Source organism: Ascidia mentula, chromosome 1 (genome assembly GCF_947561715.1).
Source record: "Ascidia mentula chromosome 1, kaAscMent1.1, whole genome shotgun sequence".
Taxonomy (NCBI): Eukaryota; Metazoa; Chordata; class Ascidiacea; order Phlebobranchia; family Ascidiidae; genus Ascidia; species Ascidia mentula.
Window position 1 is genome coordinate 10,651,007 of NC_138566.1, and position 23,065 is coordinate 10,674,071.

Here is a 23,065-nt window from a genome sequence, read left to right on the forward strand (position 1 = left end):
AGACCTAAAGCATGTACACAGTGGTACACTATTTCGTAGCCACAAAGATAGTTACAGCAGGAACTGCGATATTCTGGAAACTAAATTAACAATGCATTCAGAATCATCAAAGTCAGAAGATAGCTTTAGGCTCTTGTTGTCTGGCCCACAACGCAACAAAATCCCATTCCATTGAAAACTTCGAATGGCATTCATTATAATATCACTGGAACAGCTTTCAGCTGTGGAAACAATTTCGATGTTAAATAAATTTACTAAGTTAATTTACATGAGGGTAGTTTTTCAAGTGGTTTACCATGAATTTAGTACATATATCTGTGTACATCATATTTGCGACATACAATTATTTTTTTAAATGTAAACAAAGGTTTAATGCACCTCTCACACATTTTGATTTCACCAATCGATCATGAGCAGCAGCAATCATTTGCTGTTTCAAAGTTAGTTCTGAAATGGGTTCCGCAGTTGTGGTGAGGTTGTGTAACTGCATACTTGCCACCACATAACCTTCCACATGCCCAGCTAAGATGGACTGTTTTGCAATAAGTTGTTGTGCCATTGTTAGGTTGACCTTCACACCAAAAGGAATATTTTCTGTCTGTGTGCATTAAAGAAAAATATTTACAAATACGCACCTTTAGCCACTGATCTGAAAATGTGTCAAGGTCATCTGCATCGAAGCAGAGTTCGCGAGCAGCTTCAGAATTTCGCACAGCAGTGCTTACACCATACACTTCACTAGCCAAGCAACCACTTGACAAAAGGGAATCAATTGCTTGGTTTACTGTTCTCTCCAGGCTATCAGTGACCTACAACAAGGTGATCCATAATGCAGACAACACTGACATGTTGGTTAAAGACTTATCAGAAGAAGCACATATGTGATTCATTAAAATATGCAGTTAAATGAAGCAAATCATTATTTATTAATTACACTCTCAATCAAATCCATTTATTTAGTATTTCTACACATTGTGCTCACGTCACACATTATGAGATCCATCTGCAATAAATCGATTAGTTCCAGGCTTCTTTCCTGCAAGGAAGACCTCAAAAAAGATTTGTGCAGACAATCTGGTAAATCGTCGGTTTCAAGACATATGAGCTTTCCAGCAGAAGATTTTTTCAATATTTCAATTTGCTTTTCAAGTACAGAAAATCTGTAACCTGTGACTGCTGCCACAGCAAGTGCTGCATAAAAGCACAGGAATATAAAAATTACAGCAATAACCACAGTCAAAATATTCTGTAGCACTTCATATTTGGATTTAAATCTGTGACGGTGAATGTAAGCATGATGCAATGTGCTTTAACTTCAGTTTTACCAACAGTACTTGTAGTGTGGTTAATATGTATGAATAACAACACTCAAGGACAATAATGTTGCAGCAATAAAAATGCAAACTGCTATTTCCAGGGAAACAATAATTGTTATGATGGTAAAAATGAATGATTTTGGGTTCGATCAAATACTAAATAAATCTTTTTTTCTGTTGGCATGTCCTTACTAAAAGAATTCGAGACATTTAATACAGTGCATGACAAACTAAGCAATGATATTTATGTGCCAAAACTGTTTTGTGGCACCACTTGTTTTGTATATTTATCATAACATTTGATCTCCAATGTCACTTACCAACTACAGATTCCACTGCATAAACTGGGGCCAAGGCGTTGCTGTAATAAGCCAGCTCAAACACTTGTGGCACTTCCAATACTGGCTTGATAAACAAACAAATGTCACTTTTGCTGCTCCTGCTTGCGTGTGACATATGTGGACACATATCCCCGAAACTGTAAATATTCATGAAAATACATGTATTTTTCATAATTAGGATTAAGCGAGGACAAATTTTACCTTGAGTTCTCAGACCCAGAAGACTGATGGTCATCAACTTCTGAAAGCAGTTGGGTTTCATCATAGACCCCGGACTCCGAGAGACTCATGTAAACACCGGTGGGTAAAGGGTTGCTGCAAACAGGATCAGTGTTCACTGATGGTATGTCGCTATCGGACAGGTCGGGTGTCTCTGCTTGGTCAAAAGGTGAAGAATTGCTGCTTTCTTTTGGAATCGCTTCATCCACGTCCAGTCCAGAATCGGCGCTCTGCCTGCTTTTCAGGCTGATGAAACTTGAGCTTCTGCTCCTTTTTGAAGGTGAACAGTCCAAAGCTACAAGCCTTGTGCCAAGGAGGTTGATCGCGTGTAATACAACTTCACTAAATTCTCCTGAAACACATCAATCGTTAAACATAAGCAAAGTTTTAGTGAGTTCAATATCATTTTCAAAATCAAAAAATTTCCACAAAAAACATAGATTACGAACTAGTGAAAATGGTAATAGTGTCACCTGTAAAACCGATGTCACTTTTTCTTGTCAACAAATCAGTAACGAGATGCCTAAAGCTGCGCACCAACGTAGGCATAGTAACGCCTGATCGGAAGTGATGTAAGAGTAGGAATGCGACCAAATTCGTGGACATGAACGCTTTGCACTTCACCCCATCTAAAATTTAGTTGTTTGGTTAAACATAGTTCGGTTAAATCTACAGTTTTACACAAAAAAGCAATACCCAACAATACACATCACTAACGTAAATTCCGCAAAAAGTAGTGTTGCAATAAAAAGAACAGCTTGCGTTAGAGTTTCAAGCGATTATAGTTATTTTAAAGCCACGGAATTATAACTTCTGCTAACTGTAGATCATTCGCTCAGCAAGGAGGGTGACCAACTTCCGGTCGTCCTGATACTGTTGGGAATCTTCCAATATTTGTGAAGAGGATGGGTGTGACGTTTTATGAATGTGAGGCGTGGTTACAGTTTGTTGCAGCGAAAAGTCGAAGGACGGGGTTGATCGGGAACGCACCGCCTGAAAATGTATTACGAGTTTTTACAGTTGGAAGACAATGTGGTTTTTGCTCAATACATTTAAGCCGGTGTTTGTTGGTTGGTTGTCGAGTTTCTCCTTACCTGTCCTGTTATTACAACACTCCTTCCACAGAGAAAAGCAAGCGTTCCCGGAAAAGACCTAAAATTTCTGTTAACCTACCGCAGAAACCACACTGTAATGCGATCAGAAATGAGCAGGAGATTTCAATGTCTGAAATTTTTCATCGTGTATTTTCGCCTAGTTTTTTAGGACAAGACGCACGAAGTGATAATAAACAATCAACTGAATCAATGCAGGTGAAATTGACCAATTTCCAAGCAACGCCTACTATTCTATTCCGAGTTAAACGATTCAAGTTTACGTCCGTGGCACAATTTGAATTTATTTAAGGACGTACATAAAAAGCACCAGAGATAAGGACCAGTTGAACCAATTCGTTATATGTGCAAGGGCGGAAACTTTTGAAAACGCCCATTTCCAGTTCAGGAACTAAACGCGGACTTAACAAGCAGACCAAGTTCACCTCATCTCAAACTGATATTTTAGTCATGGTGGTTTTCCAAACAACTATTTCATTGACACAGAGTCCATAGACCAATAAGAATCCAACCAGCAAAAAATAAAGTATTTTTTTAACAAACAGCAAGCTAAGAGCAATCAACGTTCCAACACAGGGCAGGACCCCCTGGCGAAGATTGAGGGGCGCCACCCCCGACATTTTCTAAATGTAACATCATAATCACGTCTTTTTTAGCATTCGTCGGTTTAACCGCAGCAAAGGCACAGGTGCATTTTTCGTCTGATTACACTCATAAAGATGCTTATTCGCGATCTACAATTGCGCAACAGAAGCGAAATCACTTGTGGGTGACGAACATGTACAAGAAAGAGGGTTATTGTTTGTATGGAGAAAATTGACTGCCGAGTTCCTCGCAAAACATTTATTCAACCCCACGTTTCGTCCATTTTCGTCGGTCGGCAAGCTACATCGCCGTCAATGTTAACATAGGCTCTATAACCTGTACATACGGCGTGCAAACGACCTTCTAAAGTTGACATATATATTCACCGCTTTCAAATTTTGTGCAAAACTCTACGCCTATGCCAGGATCATCCTGAGGAGCGTAAATACACGGTAGCATTTAGACGAGCAAACTTATCCGGGATAATTCACCACGCAACTATTTCCGCATAAGTGTAAAATGAGATTGGACAATTGAGACCAAACCCGAAACAATGATACCGGACATTTATCAAACAAAATGCACACAAGAGTGATGGCATAGTCACTGTGTTCAATAAGATTCGCACGATGGGACCGCAGATAACGTATGATGCCTTTGCAAATATTTCCTCTACGTTCAACTTCCTTGTATGTTACAAGTACCAAAGGGCATGTGCAAAATTGCTGCACATTGCTCCAAAACAGGAGATAATTTCCTAAGTTTATAGGCTCACATTTCGAAATAAGTGTTTGCGAATGTTGCAGAAAAATGCAACAACAAAACTCGGGTTGTAACAAGGATTAAACGAATTCGTTGTCTCTCACAGTATACCAGTACTTTTAAGTCTACGATTGTCTGTTATTACAGACTTTATATTTAGTCGATAGGAATTATTAGGTCGATAATCCGCACAATTGACGTTGTGGTTTGGCGGCGCATTAAACTCTTTTACAAACCAAGATTGTAAAACTTTTAAGAACGATACCAGAATCGAGAGTTTACGGTTTTTACCCGTAGAAAGTAGCAAAATTGAAACTGCCGAACATCGTTGCATGTTAATAAGATCGCTGTTGTTAACAAATACAAGTATTTCGCTATTTCATCGAATGCGCAATTGATTATCCGCAAAGGTTTGTTATTTTCGACAGTGGCCGCCAATTTGAACAGCAATAATTCACCGACTTAACATCAGCTGTGAACAACGGGTTCAAGGGCCACTTACACCAGCAACGGTTTCCGCGAATTAGTCTGGGCGCCCTACATTTGAAAAACACAAGGTTTTGTAGCAACTTAAGTGGCAATAGTGTTTACATGAACAAACGTTCAAATTCACCAATGAATGCACTATCGCAGCTTACAACGCTACAAGACCATGATAATAAGAGTATTTGTGGGAGGTGGTGTTGGACGTTGAACCGTCGATAAAACATTAATTATTTAAGAAGTAGACAGACTGCGAGTTGGACCTTACACAATTAGTGTTTGGCAAGCAGAAATTAAATTGAAGTCCACCAAGCAGGTCACAGTTACGATAGAAATTTGATAAAAGCAACTATTTTACAAAAACCACAAGGTAAAACACGGAATATAAATATTTTAATTTTCAAGCAATTTCGGACATAATGTCCGAATGCATTTCGGCACCGAGCGTTAAATGCTATTCTGCGTCGCGCCTTGGCTTGTAATGTTTGGACGTCGCAATCGCGATTCTAGGATTTTTTTGAGGTCTCTATAGCCAATAATATGCAACCAGGAGTGCAATGTCGCCTATTACTCACCGAGATATAGCCGCATCATTTTGTAACAATGGGTTTTGTTTTTGCGTTTTTGGTTGAACTTGGGCCAACTTAAAACTACTCCATGTTTTTGCAAACGAACGTTGGCTGTTATATCGCAAAAATTACTGCAATACGTTACTTGCTTGTAATGTTAAATACACGTGGTAAAAGCCCGAAAATGTTTTTTCATTGAAATAGAAAAAACAGCGGGATGCATAACATGCCCACTATGAATCAATTTGTTTTAGTAACTGACGTACGACAACGTTTATATTTTTTTGCAAAAGTGCATTGCGGCGGTTTGCAATATGTTTATCAACCAGACGCAAACAAGTTCGCGAATTAGCATGAATGGACTTTGAATCGACATTTTACGCCTTGCGAGCCGCAGACTGAGCATGTTGGGCAAAATTGGCGTCATTGGTTTCGTTTGTCAACACATTAACGATTTTCTTTGCTGCAAATCATTTATCTGGCAGATGTATGTAATTACAAGCCAACCGATACGGGACACGAAAAAACTCGAGTTGGTGGCGGGGAAACGTGATGCGCATAAAGATTTGTAGGAAGTTTACACAGGATATTTTAAGGTAATGATAGATGCAGTATATACCTATTTCCATTGAACATGAAATTCACAGCCACACATACTCTTAAAAACACTTTTGTGTAATTTACTTATTTTTTTCTAAAAGTAGACAAACACACTTACATCAACACCAAGATTAGGATCACTGTTAATGAGGGTGACCTGTTCATACAGTGACTTAGATCTTGGAAGATTTGAATTTGTTATGGGTAAATCACACAAAGGTGATGACACAATTTCTTGAATAGTTTTCTAAAAAATACAAACATTTTAATCGACACCCGCAACTAAAATATTTTATGTTTTTGCTGACCTTCAATGACTGGGGTGCACCGAAGTTGACCCGTATGTGTCCATAGAAACCACACGCCATTTTTGCAATTGTAAATATGGAAGTCAAAAATGTCTCTGGCTTTTTACTTTGACCCTTCAAGTGGAACAAAGTTAGTAAAATCCAACCACAATAATTGCAATTCATTCAATCCCACCATAAGCTCTCCATCAAAATTTCCATCCATCAGCTTTTCATAACTAACACATACAGGTACCACAGTCACATCAGAAATAACGCCTTTTAACACTGATTCAACAACAACAGAAAAAATTCCAGTTTTAGGTTGGTTCGGAAGCCCACTTCTTGTTCTTGTACCCTCTGTGACAAGGTATGTAATAGTGAAGGGCAACGTTTGCAAACTAAACTCAGAAATTAACATATTATGAAATTAAAGCGTTTAAACATCGGAAGTTTTAAAAAAATATAAAAAACATTACCAATAAAAACTTCCAGGCTTTGGTTTTGCTTCAAAAGTTCCGTTACATACTGAAATTAAAATTGGAACAATCAATGGTGGATCAATAAAAACATAAATCAATAAAGCTTTGTCCCATGCAGATTTTCATGTACATTTAAGCACCATTTTGTTGAAGCATGATAATAATCAATAAAAGGTATACAATTGATGTTAACTTTGTCATTCACAATACGAAAAGTGTACAAATACCTTATCACAACCCATTAGGATGGAGCTAAATCAGTTTATAATTTAGGTCTAACTTTTCACAACCAAAATAGGTTGTTAGAATGACAAATAGCAAAATCTAATTTAACAGTTTTGTTGCAGAATTACCGCATTAAGTACTGCTCTGTATATATAATCCTTTCTAATTCCTTTGTCTATCTTTCTTCTGATGAAAAATCCACCAACATGTCTCATAACTGATCTGTGCAAAAAGATTTTTAGAAATAAGTAAGAGAAGTAAAATCACATACGACTTTTTAATAGCTACCTAAAAAGTGGAATATTTAAGTTATTTCCGCTGGCAACAAAGGGAGAGCGAACTTCACTGTGGTACAATAACAGTGTCAACAAAATGTAATCAAAGTGACTAAAATGCAAAGGCAAGTACAGCACAGGATTGTTGTCCTAAAAAAAGGTAAATAACATATATATAAATATGTTATAAATTTAAAACAAGAAAAATTTCACTAAACTTAGACAAAGCTTTGTATGGTACCTCAGATATTGCTCGTAACACTTCCAATTGGCCTTCATGCAAGTGTACAGAGGATGTAAGTTGCCTTAACAGTGTCAAAAACAACCAACCACAAAACCTGGAAAGATTTTTTCATGTTAATGTACCAACTACCATAAAATAACATTGTCCACTACAGAAACAAATGCCCACTTCAAAGACTTTGATGTTACAGTAGCAAGCATTTCGTCAAGATAGATGGCAGCCCTTTCCATTAACTGTTGTTCAAGAATTTTATCTTGATTTGGATTTGCATCTTTCCCTGGCGTTTCAGTGGAACAAATTGTTTTTTGCACTGCATGATGTAACCTTTATACACAGTGTATGAAAAACAACACGGAATAAGAGGACATTTATGACGGACAATTGACCTACTTTTCATCTGCTAAAATTGTTTGCTTCACCATGTTAAGGTTTGGGTATCCATGGTTTGTTCGTTTTGAAGTTGTTATATAAAAGTAATAAAAAATTCTTGTTAAAAAGCCCCTGTAGAAAAATACTATGTTTTAAATAATGTAATTGCATATCTCTTCTTGGAAGTACTAATTACTTCTCTTGTAGTCCAGGAATATGGAGCAGGTTGTAAAATGGGCGTTGCGATAATGCAACAATATCAATTGAGTCCATGTCAGCTTGTGATCCTGGTGCATTCTGAAATTAAAGGAGTTTTACAAGTAACTGAACCATAGTTAATAATAAAACATATACCAGTGGCTTCCAATGTGTTCCTCCCATTGCCGGGCGTTTTATGCCAACATCAAGGTAAGAAGTATCAAATTTCCTCTTGTATTCAAATAAACTAACTTCATTTTCACAACTTGCCATGATTGAGTATTTAAATAGCCTGCAGTAGAAGACTGCCTTTTTCTTCTCCAAACCAAACAGAAAAGTATTTTTGTACAAGTTTAGGACTAAGTCATACTCAGTAGCATTGAATGATATCCATTTTGTTACATTCCGCAATTACGGTTTTTATTTTTTCTACACACAAAACGAAAAAGTTACTGGTGAGAAAAAATGGGTGCAGAGGGACAAACGACCGATGAACCGAACAACAATGTTTGGCAAAGCATAAGTATTATGTGCTTCGAAAACAATATTATCATAAACATTTTCCAAACGTGACATTAGCTTTCAAATCAACTGAGCTCACCTACAAAACCCAATACAAATTACCGCGTACCGCTATACCATGTTACACAGACAGACATGTGGCTTCTTCTGTTTCTATAAGACCTTGTGACTATCCAACCGTGGCAAAGGTTATTTCGATGACAAATGCTGCAGGTGTGGACAATACTTGTTTTGCCAAGATATACATTACTTTGGTGTTTGTCCAATGAAAATATGATAATATTATAGACCTACATAATAGATGTCAGAAAATATCTGCCCCAACAGGTGGTACACCGCATAGCAAATAGGCGTTTGTCTGCTTGTCAGACCATTCATTTCCACAAAGCACAAACAGTTTATTTGAGCATTTAATGCAATTCGAAACTACATTAAAACATAAAGATGTACCGATGACATGAAGCTCCAGAATTTCAACTACTCGTAAAACTTAAAAGTCACGGTGGACATGTTACGAACAAAATTCCGCCCAATCTCCAAGAGATGGCAACACGAAATCAGGAGATTTTTCCTTGGATTCCAAATCTGTACTTTCTAGGGCAGAATTGAGTGTGGCTTCAGTTTCGACACCCGTGAGCACGAGCAACGTTTTTAACGCGTTTTGCTTTCCAAAAACTATGTCAGTTTTCATGTTGTCCCCCACCATAATAGCACGGCTGGGATCGATATCAATAACTCTCTGAAACAGATAAACGAGATAAAAGTGTTAACACTAACTTCAAAATTGATTTGCGCACACAACGATTATGTTGCAAACGGTTTCACCCAACTGAAACTCAATTCGCAGCTCGTAATTTCGGAATGATTAAATTTGTGCACAATGGCATTCTCATGCACAAAACCCCACAAGAATTGTGAACTCTCGAAAGCTTCAAGACATGAACTTGTTTGTGACCAATGCCGCTTTATCCAATGCGCAGTGTCCTTACGCAAACTAAGGCAACGCTACTTGAATGATAATCAACGTTTGGGACATCATGGTTCAAGTTTACTTTGTGATATTCTTTAAATTATTTTACTTATCCGAACACAATTCGCATACAACAGTTCTGCTGGTGTCTAAATTTATCCAATAAATCAGTTGCATGAACACCGCAAGGTTATACATCGGGTCAAGTGGAAACAAAAAGTGGCGTGATGCAAGTTAACTGTTTCGTCATAAGGAAGATAAAAGGGAGAATCAGCCAAATGTAAAAAAACGGCATGAAGAACACTTCTTTCAGTTATTAGTGGCGATTCACGCAGATCAGGGTTGTCCGTTTGGCCCGAATTTTAAACCGTTTGGCGGGTAGTTTTCGCGTTTGGCTGTTTTTTTAATTGGCCGCAATTTTAGCTATTTTTAAGTTAATTCACTTCTATTTGACAATAATTATCACAAAAAAGTGTTGTAAATTATGTAACCACGGGTTATTTTCCAATGTTGTTCACTGTCATTTTAAAAACGCCTCCGTAAATAGATCACTTAATGACCTTTTGTAAACAAAATCCACAAAGATTTGACCGTTTTTGTATTCTTTATCTGACCTGACGCAGACTGCTCTGCTATGAAAACATTTTTCCGTTTAATAAATACGTTTACAAACAATACTCAAATGCTTTCAATTGCCTCGTGAATTATAAGTTTGGCAACTCTTGTCGATTATCTGTATCTTGACAAAGGTAGGCCCATGTATTTTAACGTTTGGTTGCAAACCGATGTATTCATCGTCAAAAATTAGTGAAACTTCCACAACCTTAAAGGTTTCTCACATTATTTAACCTTTTCGTTAGAAGGCCAACCAGGGTTTATAGATAAATATAAAGGTTTTTGAAAGTATTGCTGAAAAACATGAGAATAACTTGATTGTAGCCCCTTATTGTCTCCTGACAGCAAACTAATTCGTGATTGCAAGTTAAGTTAACATTTAAAATGAGTAAAAATTCCCCAAAAATGCTGTGTAAATTCTACTCACCTGACTCAATAGTCCTATCGGTGCCCATGCCATTTTACATATTTATTGTTCATGAGCATTCAAGATGTTAAAGTGTAAAAATAAAATTTAATTACCTTAATACATTGGAACATATATTGTCCAGGTTTACCCAGCCACACATCTGGTTGCCTTCCAGCTACAGTTGTTACTGCACTTACCATGCATCCTGTTCCAGGCACTACATACGGAGTGTCACCTGCAATTTTTCGACATGCATTAAAGCTAGCTTACATAGTTTGAATAAAGCTGTAATTTGACTAAGCATTTATTTACTTTAGTATGTAAAACATAGTTTATATTAATATAAGTTTTTAACAATATTGTAAAAAATTTTTTGCATTTTGTGTACCCTTTTTTTTTGTTATTAACTGGTTTTAAAAAAAATATAATGAAGTATCAATTACCTAGTGGCAACCTAGCATCAAAGTTGGTGGCTAAAAATAAACAGTTGGGGTTGCGCAGATAGGAACCTGCTTTAATCAATTTTGTGAAGCTGATATGCCCATCGAATCCCACCAATACTGCACCTACATCAGGTTCAAGTGTGCATCTGAGTTGGGAAAGAATAACTGAATAATAGTGGACAATCTACATGGATTAGAATGTTACTTTTTTATGTCACTGTGTTCCTGACTGCATATTTCATTGTCAGGTCCAATACCAAAGTGTTTAATATTGAGCTCATCTAGTTCCATAGCCATGCCTTTATTTCCAACAACATAAACTTTTGTATCAATCTGCAGTGAAAAACATACGTTCATATTTACATTAGATTTAAATAATTTGCAAATAAACCTTTGCCACATGCTTCAGGTACAAAGCACTTGTGTAAGATGTGCCAAATATTTTTTCTTTGGCTGAGGGAAACCCCAATGATGATAATTTGGTAACATATTCATCTCTTGATTTGGTGGTATTGTTTGTCACAAATATAACTTGTTTCCCAGCATTGTGAAGGAAGTTTACAACCGCTGCTGTTCCTGCATACATATAGTTTTTGACTATTTTGAAAGACTCAAGACATTAGACACACAAGTATTAATTTTACATACCTGGAATCGCATTAGTTCCCTTCCAAATCACACCATCACAGTCAAAAAGAAAGGTGTCACAAGAGGAAATAAGTTTATTAAACACTTCTTTAGAAAAAGCTTGTTGCATATTTGGTATTTTTCATCAATAAGTTAAGAAAAAAACAGATTTGCACTCTGAAATATTAAGTGAAAAATGCATGTAAACTTCTCCATATTACTAACATAAAAAGTTTATAGCATAGAAGTTGACAGGGGTTAAACTGAAGAGTTTTGGTGTTTCTTGTTGCAGACCTCATCTGTAATACTAATTCAAGCATTGTTAAAATTCCAAGAATTAACCACATCTTGTTGTTATTGAAATTCTTTTTACTTGTGATTCAGCAATCTGTAGTTCAAACCAGACAGATTCAATATAAACTGCAGCAGATATAGCAAGCTGAATGTAAATGCCAGCGTCAATGATTGACCTTTGATCTATTACCACACTTATAGATTAGGGAGAGTCCCAACAACAAAACACCGGAAGGGATGTTGCCAGATTATGTGAAGTAAGTTTTATGGATAATTTCTTCAATCGATTTAGTATCACAAATCTCCCAAATTATGAGTCCCAATATCACATGACGTGGTTTTCCGTTTAGAATAGACGATTGCTTGTTTAAATCCAAATGCAAACAGAATCATTTCTTTGAGTTTCCGCAAACCAAACTATAAGTGCACCTTACACAAACTCTGTGCCGAAAACGTGGCCAGCGCATTGCGCAAGCTAACATACTACACATCATAATAGAAAATGGCGTAAAAACAACAACTTCTCGTTGTACCATATTGGTTTGCGCTGTCAGGAAAGATTGAATATTGACTGTATCTTTGACTGTGTATCACGAACTTTGTGATGAATAAATGCCTTTTCTGCAATCTGGGAGTTTTGCTAAATTGTATATTTTTATGCATATGATTTACATCCTATTTGTTACATATAACAACATGAAGCCAAAAATATAAATTATGTAAGCAATAGGTAGATGCATGGTCGCTGTATCTACATATAAGGCCTAAATTGGCTAGCCGCCACTACTGGTTTAACTTGTGCTTGTTTTTATCTGTCTGATTACAATCACTTTGATGCTGTGACGGTGATTGTATATTCACCACAATGTGAAAAACTATGCCTGGGTGTTTGACTGGCAAGATCGTCTGCAATAGTCACACCAAGCTTTACTGATGAGTCCAGGTAGGTCTGGGTCGAATGTAGCCTAGCTCTCTTCGGGTAATGTTGTGTGTTGAGTATAACAATAAACAGGATAAGGTTATGTTCATGTTTTCAGTCAAAATGACAGATTAACTGCTCATTCATCGTTTTCATGTGGAAGTTGGTTTATGTAGTGTCGTTATATAACTAATGATGCACCGAAACAGCAATTTTTTTATTCGGCCGAAACCGAATATTCGGCAAAAGTTACCGATTAAATTGGGCTGAAAAATCCGAAACTAATTTTTGTATCCACCTCCTTAAACGCATCAAAATTAAACAAAACATGTGCTGGATTGGATCCATATCCTACCATACAGCCTTTTTTGGGCACTTAAAGAATGACCTCGACTGCTGTACCAACTGCTCAAAGTTGATTTTCATTATTTCGGTGACAAAAAACAAATAAAACGAACACATTCGTACAGTTTGAACAATAATTCCAATCTGCACTAAACTTTGCATATCAGCGTTACATGCAGTAAAAACCTTAGTTTCGGCCGAATAAATTCGGCAAACCAAACTTACGGTGCATCCTGGGTTATCACTAAGTATTTTTTAATGGTGGACCTGGATGCTGCGATTTAGAGACATGTGTAATCCAAAATTGGATCCATCGGAAACTGTAAGAAAGGACATTATTTTAGTATACTTTCACTTAACCAACATTTGGAAAGGTCTTTCGACGGTGCTATTTTAGTTGTTTTTATTCTTTTCTTAGCACAAAAAATGACGATGCATTTCTGGCGAAATTAATATTTCTTTAATATTGTAAAGCACCACCCGTACATATCCCAATTTAATTCTTCACGCATTATAGGAACACAGACAGGCCAAAGGATGCAGAGTTAGGCTTTCCGGCAGAACTCGCACAGATTTCTGGCCTCCGGCTCGACGACAGATCTTTTTCATCTTGACTTGTTTAAATACGTGTTACCTGTTCGCACTTCATTCTGAGGCTAATAGACATCAATCACTCTTTGTAAGTTATTATGATGTGTGTTCATTCCCCTATGTTGTGTTATCTTTTCGTCCATCTTTGTCATGAAAATGCGATAACTTTCACATGATTCTAATAGTTTATGTCAAACTACATTTTTCTGGTCAAGAAGTAAGAAAACATTTTACTGTCCCAGCGGTCTTTCAGTCAGGTGTCGCAATAACTTAAAAGTGCTACCGCAAGGATTACCAGGTCATCAGGACCATAAACAGCAACCTGCATTTTGATGCAGAATTTATTTTAGAAACTTTTTAGGATTTAATTGTGTGAATTATTACGGCAAGACCTTTCTTTTGAAGGCGAACAGCAATAATTTTGTGAAAGGAATGAAAGTTTACAACTGCTTTTGGAAACAGCGATAAAAAGCTGTGTAATGTAAGGGGACAGGTTGTCATCCTTTGTGTTATAGTCGGAGATGTATTTTATGCATCAACGTTAAACCACAATCCATTGCATTTAAATATGGTACGATCCAAAACTTAAAATAGTGGGAATTATGTTTTGCTCGTATTTTTCTTCCCAGTCCCCAGTGCAATATGGGTACCAAACGGGGATAAATTTTGCAAGATAGCAATTTGCAAACATTGTACTGTACGCTGGGTAATATTTTAACGGTTGTATTTTCACAAAACCATTACTTATTTTTATATGATTTCTTGGCTGCATTGTTTATAAGTTTGACACAATTTTGTTTGGGTGTATTTCAAAATCTCTCTTTGAAATTTTTTTTTAAAATTAGTATGTTGTAGCGAACACAGTGAATATTAATATGAAAAATGTAATATTGGAATTGTATATTATATTCATGACCGGTTTCCCACGTACAAAAGGACAACACAAACGTGTGCGACAATAACGCAGAAAGAAGCAACGCCCATAGCGGAACACTGGTTGTTCCGTACGTGCCTATACGGCCCTCCTTGAAATACTGCAAATTCACGAGAACAGCGGATAAGTAAACTTCAAAGAAGAGTTTCCCGCAGTATACAACTTGTTGTAGCCTTATTGTGGTACCTCTTTTCAACTTGGCGTTTCCTATTCATTTTATTGCTTTTGGGTGTTGTGTGGTATTACCCTAATGAAGTCTCGCCTTATTGCCGTCAAAACGTTGGAAGAAATAACGATACGTTATTTTTTCCAGAAGTTCAGCTATATTGTAAACACATGAAACTTTCAGTAAGTCGACCTTTCATGATAAAATATCATGGAGCTCCAAATGCATTGCATTTGTTGTTCAATGCTTAAAACTAATTGTAAAACTGTATTTCTACCAAGAACTGTTGTGGTCATTAAGTTACGAACAAAATTTGGCCCAATCTCCTAGAGATGGCAAAACGTAATCTGGGATATTTTCTCTCGTTTCGGAATTCGAACTTTTTAGAAAAGCATCGAGTGTTGCCACGGTTTGTCCACCAGTGAGAACAAGCATCGTTTTCAACGCGTTTTTGTTTCCAAACGTAATGTCCGTTGTGATGTTGTCGCCCACCATAATAGTGCGGCTGGGATTGATGTCAAAAGTATTCTGAAAAACATCAAACAAGATCATAATTTATGAGGAAAATGGAGCCAATAGTGTAAGTGAGATGACGGAGGCCGTATTTAACACAAAGTGGACGTCTTTGCCTGGACGTTTGGCCGGCATTGTCACTATAGTCACACTTATTGACAAGGTCTTAACAGACGCCATCAGTCTGCAGCTCACAGGAGAATCATAATTTCACTAATGGTGACAAACAGTCTCAGGCGTAATCTTTAATGTTACATAATTATTGATGTGCATGTTCACCATACTTCATTTGTAACATTTGTCCTTACAAACGTCGTAGAAAATATTGTTGTCCCTATTTGTTGGATATGACCTGATTTTTGACTAGCGTACTTGATGTCCTTAATTTTTATTTTGCCAACAGGTTTTGTGTGACATATCTGTGCATCCATCCCCCCCAAATAAAATGTTAGGTTACCTGCCTATATGCGTTTGTAGTGAATAAGCATGGTATTTCGCATAATACATCCCCCAATTGGCGCGATTTACGATTGAGGCCACTGCTAAAGGTCATTATTTCAACACAAAAGACGCCGCTAATACAAACATAATTGGACACTCCAAAACCGCGAACAAACACAATTCCAACAAAAGCTTCCGTGTACAAGGGTATAGTTACACATCTGTGCTTGTGGCAAATACGTATTTGCTACAGCATATGAGAATGTTCATTCCACTCGAATCGCACTCTTACCACCACGTTTGCTCTGCAGACATGCACCTTCACTTACTTGAATGCATTGGAACATATATTGTCCAGGTTTACCCAGCCAAACATCAGGCTGTCTCCCAGTTATGGTTGTTATTGCATTCACCATGCACGCTGTACCAGGGATAACATACTGCCAGTCACCTGCAATTAATCAACATACATTGGAAGAATTTTTAACACGCAAATATTTTATTAATTTTATAATGCTAAATTAAGTTCCTGTGAGTAGGTTTTTAAGTTTAAAAACGAGAGAAAATTCTTTTTTACATGTGCAAAATACATGATACAAAAAGTGAGACATTACCTGTTGGCAACCTTGTATCAAAGTTGGTGGCTAAAAATAAACAGTTTGGGTTTTGTAGATATAAACCAGCTTTAATCAATTTTGTGAAGCTGATATGTCCATCAAATCCCACCAATACTGCACCTACATCAGGTTCAAGTGTCCATCTGAGCAAAGTAACAAAAAAAAAATTAAACTAACATGTAACTTACATACTACCTTTTGACTTCATTGTAGTCTTGACCATGTGTTACATTGTCTGGTCCAATACCAAAGTGTTTGATATCCATTTCATCAAGCTCATTCCCCATGCTTTCATTTCCAACAACATAGACCTTTGTATCAATCTACAGGGAAAACATGTGTTGTGTATAAATGTTATTAGTACGTTTGGGCTATGCAAGAAGATGCATTGGATCAAATAAATCTATAAACTTCTTTGTCTTGTGACATTTGTATACAGTATAGGTTTAAAATAAATTTCTGTGAAACAGAAATAAACCTTTGCCACATGCTTCAGGTACAAAGCACTTGTGTAAGCCGTGCCAAATATTTTTTCTTTGGCTGAGGGAAACCCCAATGATGATAGTTTGGCAACATATTCCTCTCTTGATTTGGTGTTATTGTTTTTTTGGTGCCTTCAGAAATAAACAAAAAAAACAAAGCAAAGGATTCAAAGTCCAATCATGCGTGACCGAGGTTCTCCAAGAAAATAAAGAAACAAAGAAAAGAGGAGCCGTTGCACTACCAAAAGAGTATACTATGCTTTCATGATACTATCATAGGATACTCGATGGTCTGCGTCTGACCGGTTATTTGCACTTAACGCTTGATTGCACATTGCCGCAAGAAGTTTTGCGGAAAGTTGCTTGACTCAAATTGAGCTGCGCCTAAACGTGGCGAAAAAGGGCATAGTTGTCTTCATTCACAAGCGTACATCAGTCCAGTTCAGCACAGTTGCGTGGAGTGTATTTGCCGATTCAGTTTCTTTTTTATTCTGGGTGTAGTTTTGGGTAATTAATATAAGTTTTGCCAAATGGATTGGCTAAATGCTGTGTTATGTGCGCCTATTGGCCTTTTCCTTTTGTGGAAAGGCTTGGTCAAGTACCTGCCCTGGCTACCTGGAGATATTCAATACATAAAGGCTTTTGCCCAATTGTTACAGAAGCTCCAAAAAGTGAAAAAGGCAGAGATACGTTTATATGGGAAGTAAGTATTAAGTGATTGTTCCATGAACATTGCAATAGTGTATGACTTTTGGTTTTAGGCTTCAAGATCAGGCCAAAGAATTTCCTAACCATCCATTTATTCTATATGAAAATGAAAAATGGTCATACAAACAAATGTTATTATGGTCAAACAAGTGCTGTAGAGCTCTTCACTCACTTGGAGTAAGAACTGGAGATAAGGTATACCATGTTTTGTTTTTGGTGAAATTTTAGTATTTTCTTGTTAACTTTAACTGGTTGGTCAATCAAAGGGTATGTTTCAACCTATTTCTGCAACCTTTCAACCTATTTTATTCAAAAGATTGGCCTGTTGATGTATAATGAACCTGCCTTTCTTGCAACATGGATTGGTTGTGCTGCATTGGGTGGAATAACTGCATTCCTAAATACCAATCTTCGGTTGAAGTCTTTGCTTCACTGTATTGACTTAGCTGACATTAAAGTATTGGTGGTTGGTCAGGATGAAGCAATTTTAGAGGCATGTTATTATGTTTTTATACATATTCACTTGAAATACATGTTGTTTATGTATTTCACAAGTGAAAGAAATGCAGCAATAATTTTTGTATATCGCCAGGCAGTTGAACAAATCAAGGAAGATCTAAATGAGAGAAACATACAAGTGTATGTGTATGGAAAGAAAACTAACACATGTTGGTCATTTTTGGACCTAGTTGGTAATTGAATGTTTTGTAATTTTTATTCAAAGGACAATTTTGCCAATATATTTCAAACATTGTTTTCAGATTCGCAAACATCTGAAGATGTTCCTCTAGAGTGGAGTGCCAACTCTGTGTACAGTGACCCTTTATGTTATATTTACACATCAGGAACTACAGGCAAATACAACACATGTCATATGTGATGCATTTGCAAACATGTAAATTTATGTATGATTAAAGGACTTCCGAAAGCTGTAAATGTTGATTACGGGAAATGTTGGACGGGAGCATTTTTATTCAACTTTTGCAAGTTATCACAGATGGATGTTGTGTACACTGCATTGCCACTATACCACAGTGCAGCTGCCCTTCTAGGTTTTTGTGGGGTTTTAACAACAGGTATATCTTTTTTTCGACACGCAACTTATTGTATGCAATGAAGGAATTTGTTTTGAGTATTGGACTCACTTTTAAACAACTGATACCATCAATAATTTTACCTGAACAATAGTTTTGATTTTAATTGTTCTGTTTCACTATTTTCAGGTTGTACTTTGGCGTTGAGGAAAAAGTTTTCAGCAAGTCAATTTTGGCCAGATTGTCGCAAATACAATGTTACAGTGATTCAGTACATTGGGGAGACCTTGCGTTATGTGTGCAATCAGCCAACAGTAAGTAACCTACGGCCTTAAATAACCTGACTACACGATGTATGTAATATATTGTAAAGTTACAAACCAACAGGTGAATTAAGCGTTTTCAGTCATCTGGACTTTGGACTCCAAATGTCAAAAATTGTGCATTTTTTTCGATATGCCCTGAAGCCAATGTAAGACTAAGCACTTGCTGCGACGTGAAAGTAATTATCAGCGGTGATGTTTTTTTACGTTAATTAATTACGTTTTTTAGTATGTATACCTCCGTGCAAAATTCAGAGATAAATCGTATATTGTTGTTCTGCGACCTGAGCTCAATATGTTATTTCTTTTGATTCTTCAACCAATTTAGAGATATGCTACGAACTGATTTCTCTTGATTTGGCACTCTTTTGTATTAAAAAATGCACACTAACTTTCACGAGTACCTCTCGCTTCACCAGGTGTTAATAAACACAATGCAATACAACAAACAAGCGCAAGACGGTCAAAGAAAAAAGGCAGTATGACGTTAGTGGCATCTTCGTGTTGCGGCATCGTTTCTGCGGCATCGTTGTGTTGATAATGACTCACCAACCCCCAATCAGTTCGTGGACATATACAGACTGATACGGCACTTCAATGCCGTATCAGTCTTACATTTACAAATTTGGGAGATATGATAGTGACTGTATTAAAAATAACCCGAAAAAATGACAAAATAGTAAAATATTACCTTGAGAAATTATCGCAAGTTTATATTCGCAGACCTCTGAGGACCAAAAGCACAAAGTACGTCAAGTTGTTGGTAACGGGCTGCGACCAGACGTGTGGAAAACTTTTACGGAACGCTACGGCCAACATATTCACGTATGGGAGTTTTACGGGGCAACAGAAGGAAACGTGGCCTTCCTCAATTATCACAACGACTTCGGTTCCATCGGCAGATTCACTCCACTCATGCAGGTAAGTGAGATGAGCAATTGTAATTATCAACAAACAACCGAGAAGGGAAACGTATCGTAGACTCTGTTAATGTTGTTTTACTGCATGTAAAGCCATAAGTGGTTTAAAACAACAATCTAAGCAAATCGTCTGGGCGGTTGAATTATTAAGGTTTAATAAATTGCTATCCCGCATAATCAACCTGTGGGAAATCCCCCAATATGAAAACAATACCCTCTAAACTTTGCTTTGTCCAACAAACAAAAATTATGGTCGAAAAGTTTTATCAAAAAAAGGCATGAAAAGCAGCCACAACACCGTTTTTCTAGACTATTGGAAACGCCGCTCTTGTTAAGTTCGATCCAACATCTGAAGAAATTGCACAAGACAGAAACGGATTGTAAGTTTCTATTTATTATCCTTCAACAACATCTAAAAAAAATTATTCTAATTTATAATAGCGCAATTCACGCCGGAGTTAACGAACCTGCTTTGCTTGTGGGAATGATCGATAAACGATTTAAAATTTCCTCCTACAAAGGAAACAAAAAGCTCATGGAGAAAAAGATTCTAACCAACCTGTTGAAGGTAAAGGACTTTGTTTGTTTTTTTCTGTGTATTTCTTGCAAATCTAATCGCCCAAAAGCAGCAATGCTCCAAAGTACAAGCAGCGGTTGCAGAAACGCATTAATAGAAAAAAATAATTTATTGCTTGAACTGTGTGTACAGAAAGGCGACAAATATTACAACACGGGCGACCTCCTCATGTATGACGAGAATTACTGCGTGCATTTCTGCGATCGCGTGGGCGACACCTACCGGTGGAAAGGTGAAAACGTTTCAACGAACGAAGTGAGCGATATTTTCGTGCATGGGCCGGGAATAAAGGAAGCAAACGTGTACGGTGTGGAGATAAAAGGTAAACACTAATTTATAGCCAGTATATGTTGGACTTGGTGCAAACTTTTTATACAGGGAGTGAAGGAAGGGTTGGAATGGCAACAGTTGTGTTGGATGGAGAAAAGCTTGAGTGCAAGGCTGTGTACGAATACGTGTGCGAAAATTTGGCCTCCTATTCGAGACCAATGTTTATAAGGTGAGAATTTTCAGCAGTTTGTCGGTGGGCGAAAACAAACTGCGACAAAGACTGGCTTAAATAAGTGTTTCCCAACCGGTGGTACGTTTACCACTAGTGGAACGCGAAGGCATTCCAGGTGGTACGCGAGCACCTTTTCGTTATTTGCGGATATAGTTGGAATTTAAAAAAAATTGTAAGTGATCTCAAAATGTTCGCTACTTTATCTCCTGGGTTACTTTGCAACACTTAACTAGGTACGCGTCGAAAATTGTTTTGCCTCTAAGTGGTACGCAACCACAAAAAGGTTGGGAATCACTGGCTTAAATAATCATGTTTAATTTTATAAGAATCGCTGAAAGCATGGAATTAACCGGAACCCTGAAACTACGCAAAGTAAATCTAAAAAAGGAAGGTTTCGATTTGAGTTTGGTCGATGATGATATTTACTTCATGGACACCAAGCAGAAAACGTACATCCCCTTCACCCCTGAAATACAACAAGGTCTCGAAAACGGGTCCGTTCGAGTTTAAAATTGCAAACATTCTTCCAGTAAATAAGGCCGTAAATCTAATTCCTTATTTTGTATCTTTTCACATATGCTTTCCATGATAGTTTGGTTTATGTTAAGATTTTTGTGTATTGGTTTCGTGTTAATTATCTTACCTTTACTCTGATGTGACAATTTGTTTCATATGTTGGATGCCTTGGGTTTTCTAAACATTTTTGTATATACTATCCTTTTTAACTACCAATGGTTATGATTGTGTACAATGTTCTGTAAACGTAATCACATTATTATATTGCTTGTACTGTGTATAATCGCGGCTTTATTTCGACAATAATATTAAAGTTGTGTTGCATTTTTAACCCTTTATTTTTTTACGAACTATGTAACATGGTACTTACTTATACTTGCCGGATGGGACAATTCTCACCCTTTTTTGCCTAGACTGCAAAATAATGTGTTGAATAGGATGCACGTTAATATTGCGAAATCCAGTGCACGTTAATATTGCAAAATGTTTCGCAAAAAGTGTTATTTGATTGCTCATTTTTGTATCAACCAAGCGATGATTTCGTGCAAGCATAGATTTGGGAATATGCAGTCAACAAAATACGGTAACACAATTTTTCTTGCATTTGTTGTACAACGTTTAATACGCTGGCGCTAATTAGATTCTTGTATGTGTTGCCATGGGTTTGTAAACTGTGTGTTATACTATGTAATGTTTATATCAAACATTAGTTTTCCTGGGTGGCTGAAACACCACATCTGCGGCGTGAACTGAAAAAACTTGAGGTTACGCGTGCTCTCGAAACATGAAACAGATTAAGATTGTTTGACAATATAAACATTTGTTCTAGTAATTTCTTTTTTCTTTTATCGAAATATACGTGTATCTTGTAAGTTACAGAAACGTTGCAAGAATGTATCCTGTAGAAAGGAGAAAATTGTTATTCATTAGACAGAAACTGATGATACCAATAGGCGACATTAATATTTCTATTAAATATATAAATAATAAAATAACGCACTGACACTGATCTTCTGTTTCCCCTTTTGAGTTTCCGTAATCCTGCTGAGGTTCACAACTTTTGTATGATTGCCAATATTACCAGTAAAATATTTGGTATAATCAAGAGTAAGAGAAGTTATGTCAAAGTGTGTTCGGAACCTTTCTTCCACATGGAAAGAATTATATTATACTATAAGTCACACTCTTAAAAGCGATTACACAGTGGTATAAAACATCAAAAAAAACTTATGTGCGGAAAATCTTTTGTATCCTAGATAGAAAATGTAAGGTTTACAACGAACGTTGTATTTTTTTGCTCGAAAAAACAAAACGTACTCTTTTCTGGGCAATCGTATATTATTATTCGATGAGATTTTTGGGTTTCGGCAATGCTGAACTCAAGAGTCCAAAGTCCGATAAGTGAATGATGGCATTTTCGATTTTAGCTAATTTCTCGTCACATTCTCGGCAATGGACTTTGTTCGGGTGGCGTGACTTCATCACATCATTTCTAAATACAGTGCTGACATGCCACGGTATGTAAATTAC

At 36.9% G+C, this 23,065-nt stretch overlaps 4 protein-coding genes across 4 annotated transcripts; 1 reads left to right on the forward strand and 3 right to left on the reverse strand.

The window, feature by feature from the left end:
- Window positions 1–44: 44 nt before the first annotated feature.
- LOC145895222 (glycerol-3-phosphate acyltransferase 1, mitochondrial-like) lies at window positions 45–8,492 on the reverse strand. The gene is made up of 19 exons (XM_082983998.1): window positions 8,224–8,492; window positions 8,066–8,166; window positions 7,891–8,001; window positions 7,669–7,824; window positions 7,498–7,594; window positions 7,270–7,406; window positions 7,110–7,203; window positions 6,754–6,802; window positions 6,471–6,634; window positions 6,296–6,409; window positions 6,106–6,234; window positions 2,698–2,869; window positions 2,350–2,505; window positions 1,859–2,228; window positions 1,637–1,794; window positions 983–1,191; window positions 636–809; window positions 379–571; window positions 45–221 (listed from the first exon to the last, which is right to left on the reverse strand). The coding sequence occupies exons 1-19, from the start codon at window positions 8,338–8,340 to the stop codon at window positions 52–54; spliced, it is 2,871 nt and encodes a 956-aa protein (XP_082840124.1). The 5' UTR covers window positions 8,341–8,492; the 3' UTR covers window positions 45–51.
- Window positions 8,493–8,812: 320 nt separating this feature from the next.
- Window positions 8,813–11,822, reverse strand: LOC145908925 (glycerol-3-phosphate phosphatase-like). Its single transcript, XM_082996248.1, has 6 exons — window positions 11,675–11,822; window positions 11,418–11,602; window positions 11,232–11,359; window positions 11,027–11,172; window positions 10,697–10,818; window positions 8,813–9,328 (listed from the first exon to the last, which is right to left on the reverse strand). Exons 1-6 carry the CDS (start codon window positions 11,781–11,783, stop codon window positions 9,101–9,103), a joined length of 918 nt encoding a protein of 305 aa, XP_082852374.1. The 5' UTR covers window positions 11,784–11,822; the 3' UTR covers window positions 8,813–9,100.
- A 3,380-nt stretch (window positions 11,823–15,202) lies between these two features.
- On the reverse strand, window positions 15,203–17,290 carry LOC145913101 (glycerol-3-phosphate phosphatase-like). The gene is made up of 6 exons (XM_083000676.1): window positions 17,259–17,290; window positions 16,952–17,087; window positions 16,669–16,796; window positions 16,471–16,616; window positions 16,186–16,307; window positions 15,203–15,430 (listed from the first exon to the last, which is right to left on the reverse strand). The coding sequence occupies exons 1-6, from the start codon at window positions 17,288–17,290 to the stop codon at window positions 15,203–15,205; spliced, it is 792 nt and encodes a 263-aa protein (XP_082856802.1).
- A 115-nt stretch (window positions 17,291–17,405) lies between these two features.
- Window positions 17,406–22,393, forward strand: LOC145897661 (long-chain fatty acid transport protein 2-like). Its single transcript, XM_082986054.1, has 13 exons — window positions 17,406–17,658; window positions 17,717–17,858; window positions 17,980–18,160; window positions 18,260–18,355; window positions 18,425–18,517; window positions 18,581–18,739; window positions 18,887–19,011; window positions 19,744–19,941; window positions 20,250–20,320; window positions 20,382–20,508; window positions 20,650–20,839; window positions 20,896–21,016; window positions 21,346–22,393. The coding sequence occupies exons 1-13, from the start codon at window positions 17,486–17,488 to the stop codon at window positions 21,527–21,529; spliced, it is 1,860 nt and encodes a 619-aa protein (XP_082842180.1). The 5' UTR covers window positions 17,406–17,485; the 3' UTR covers window positions 21,530–22,393.
- Window positions 22,394–23,065: the final 672 nt, after the last annotated feature.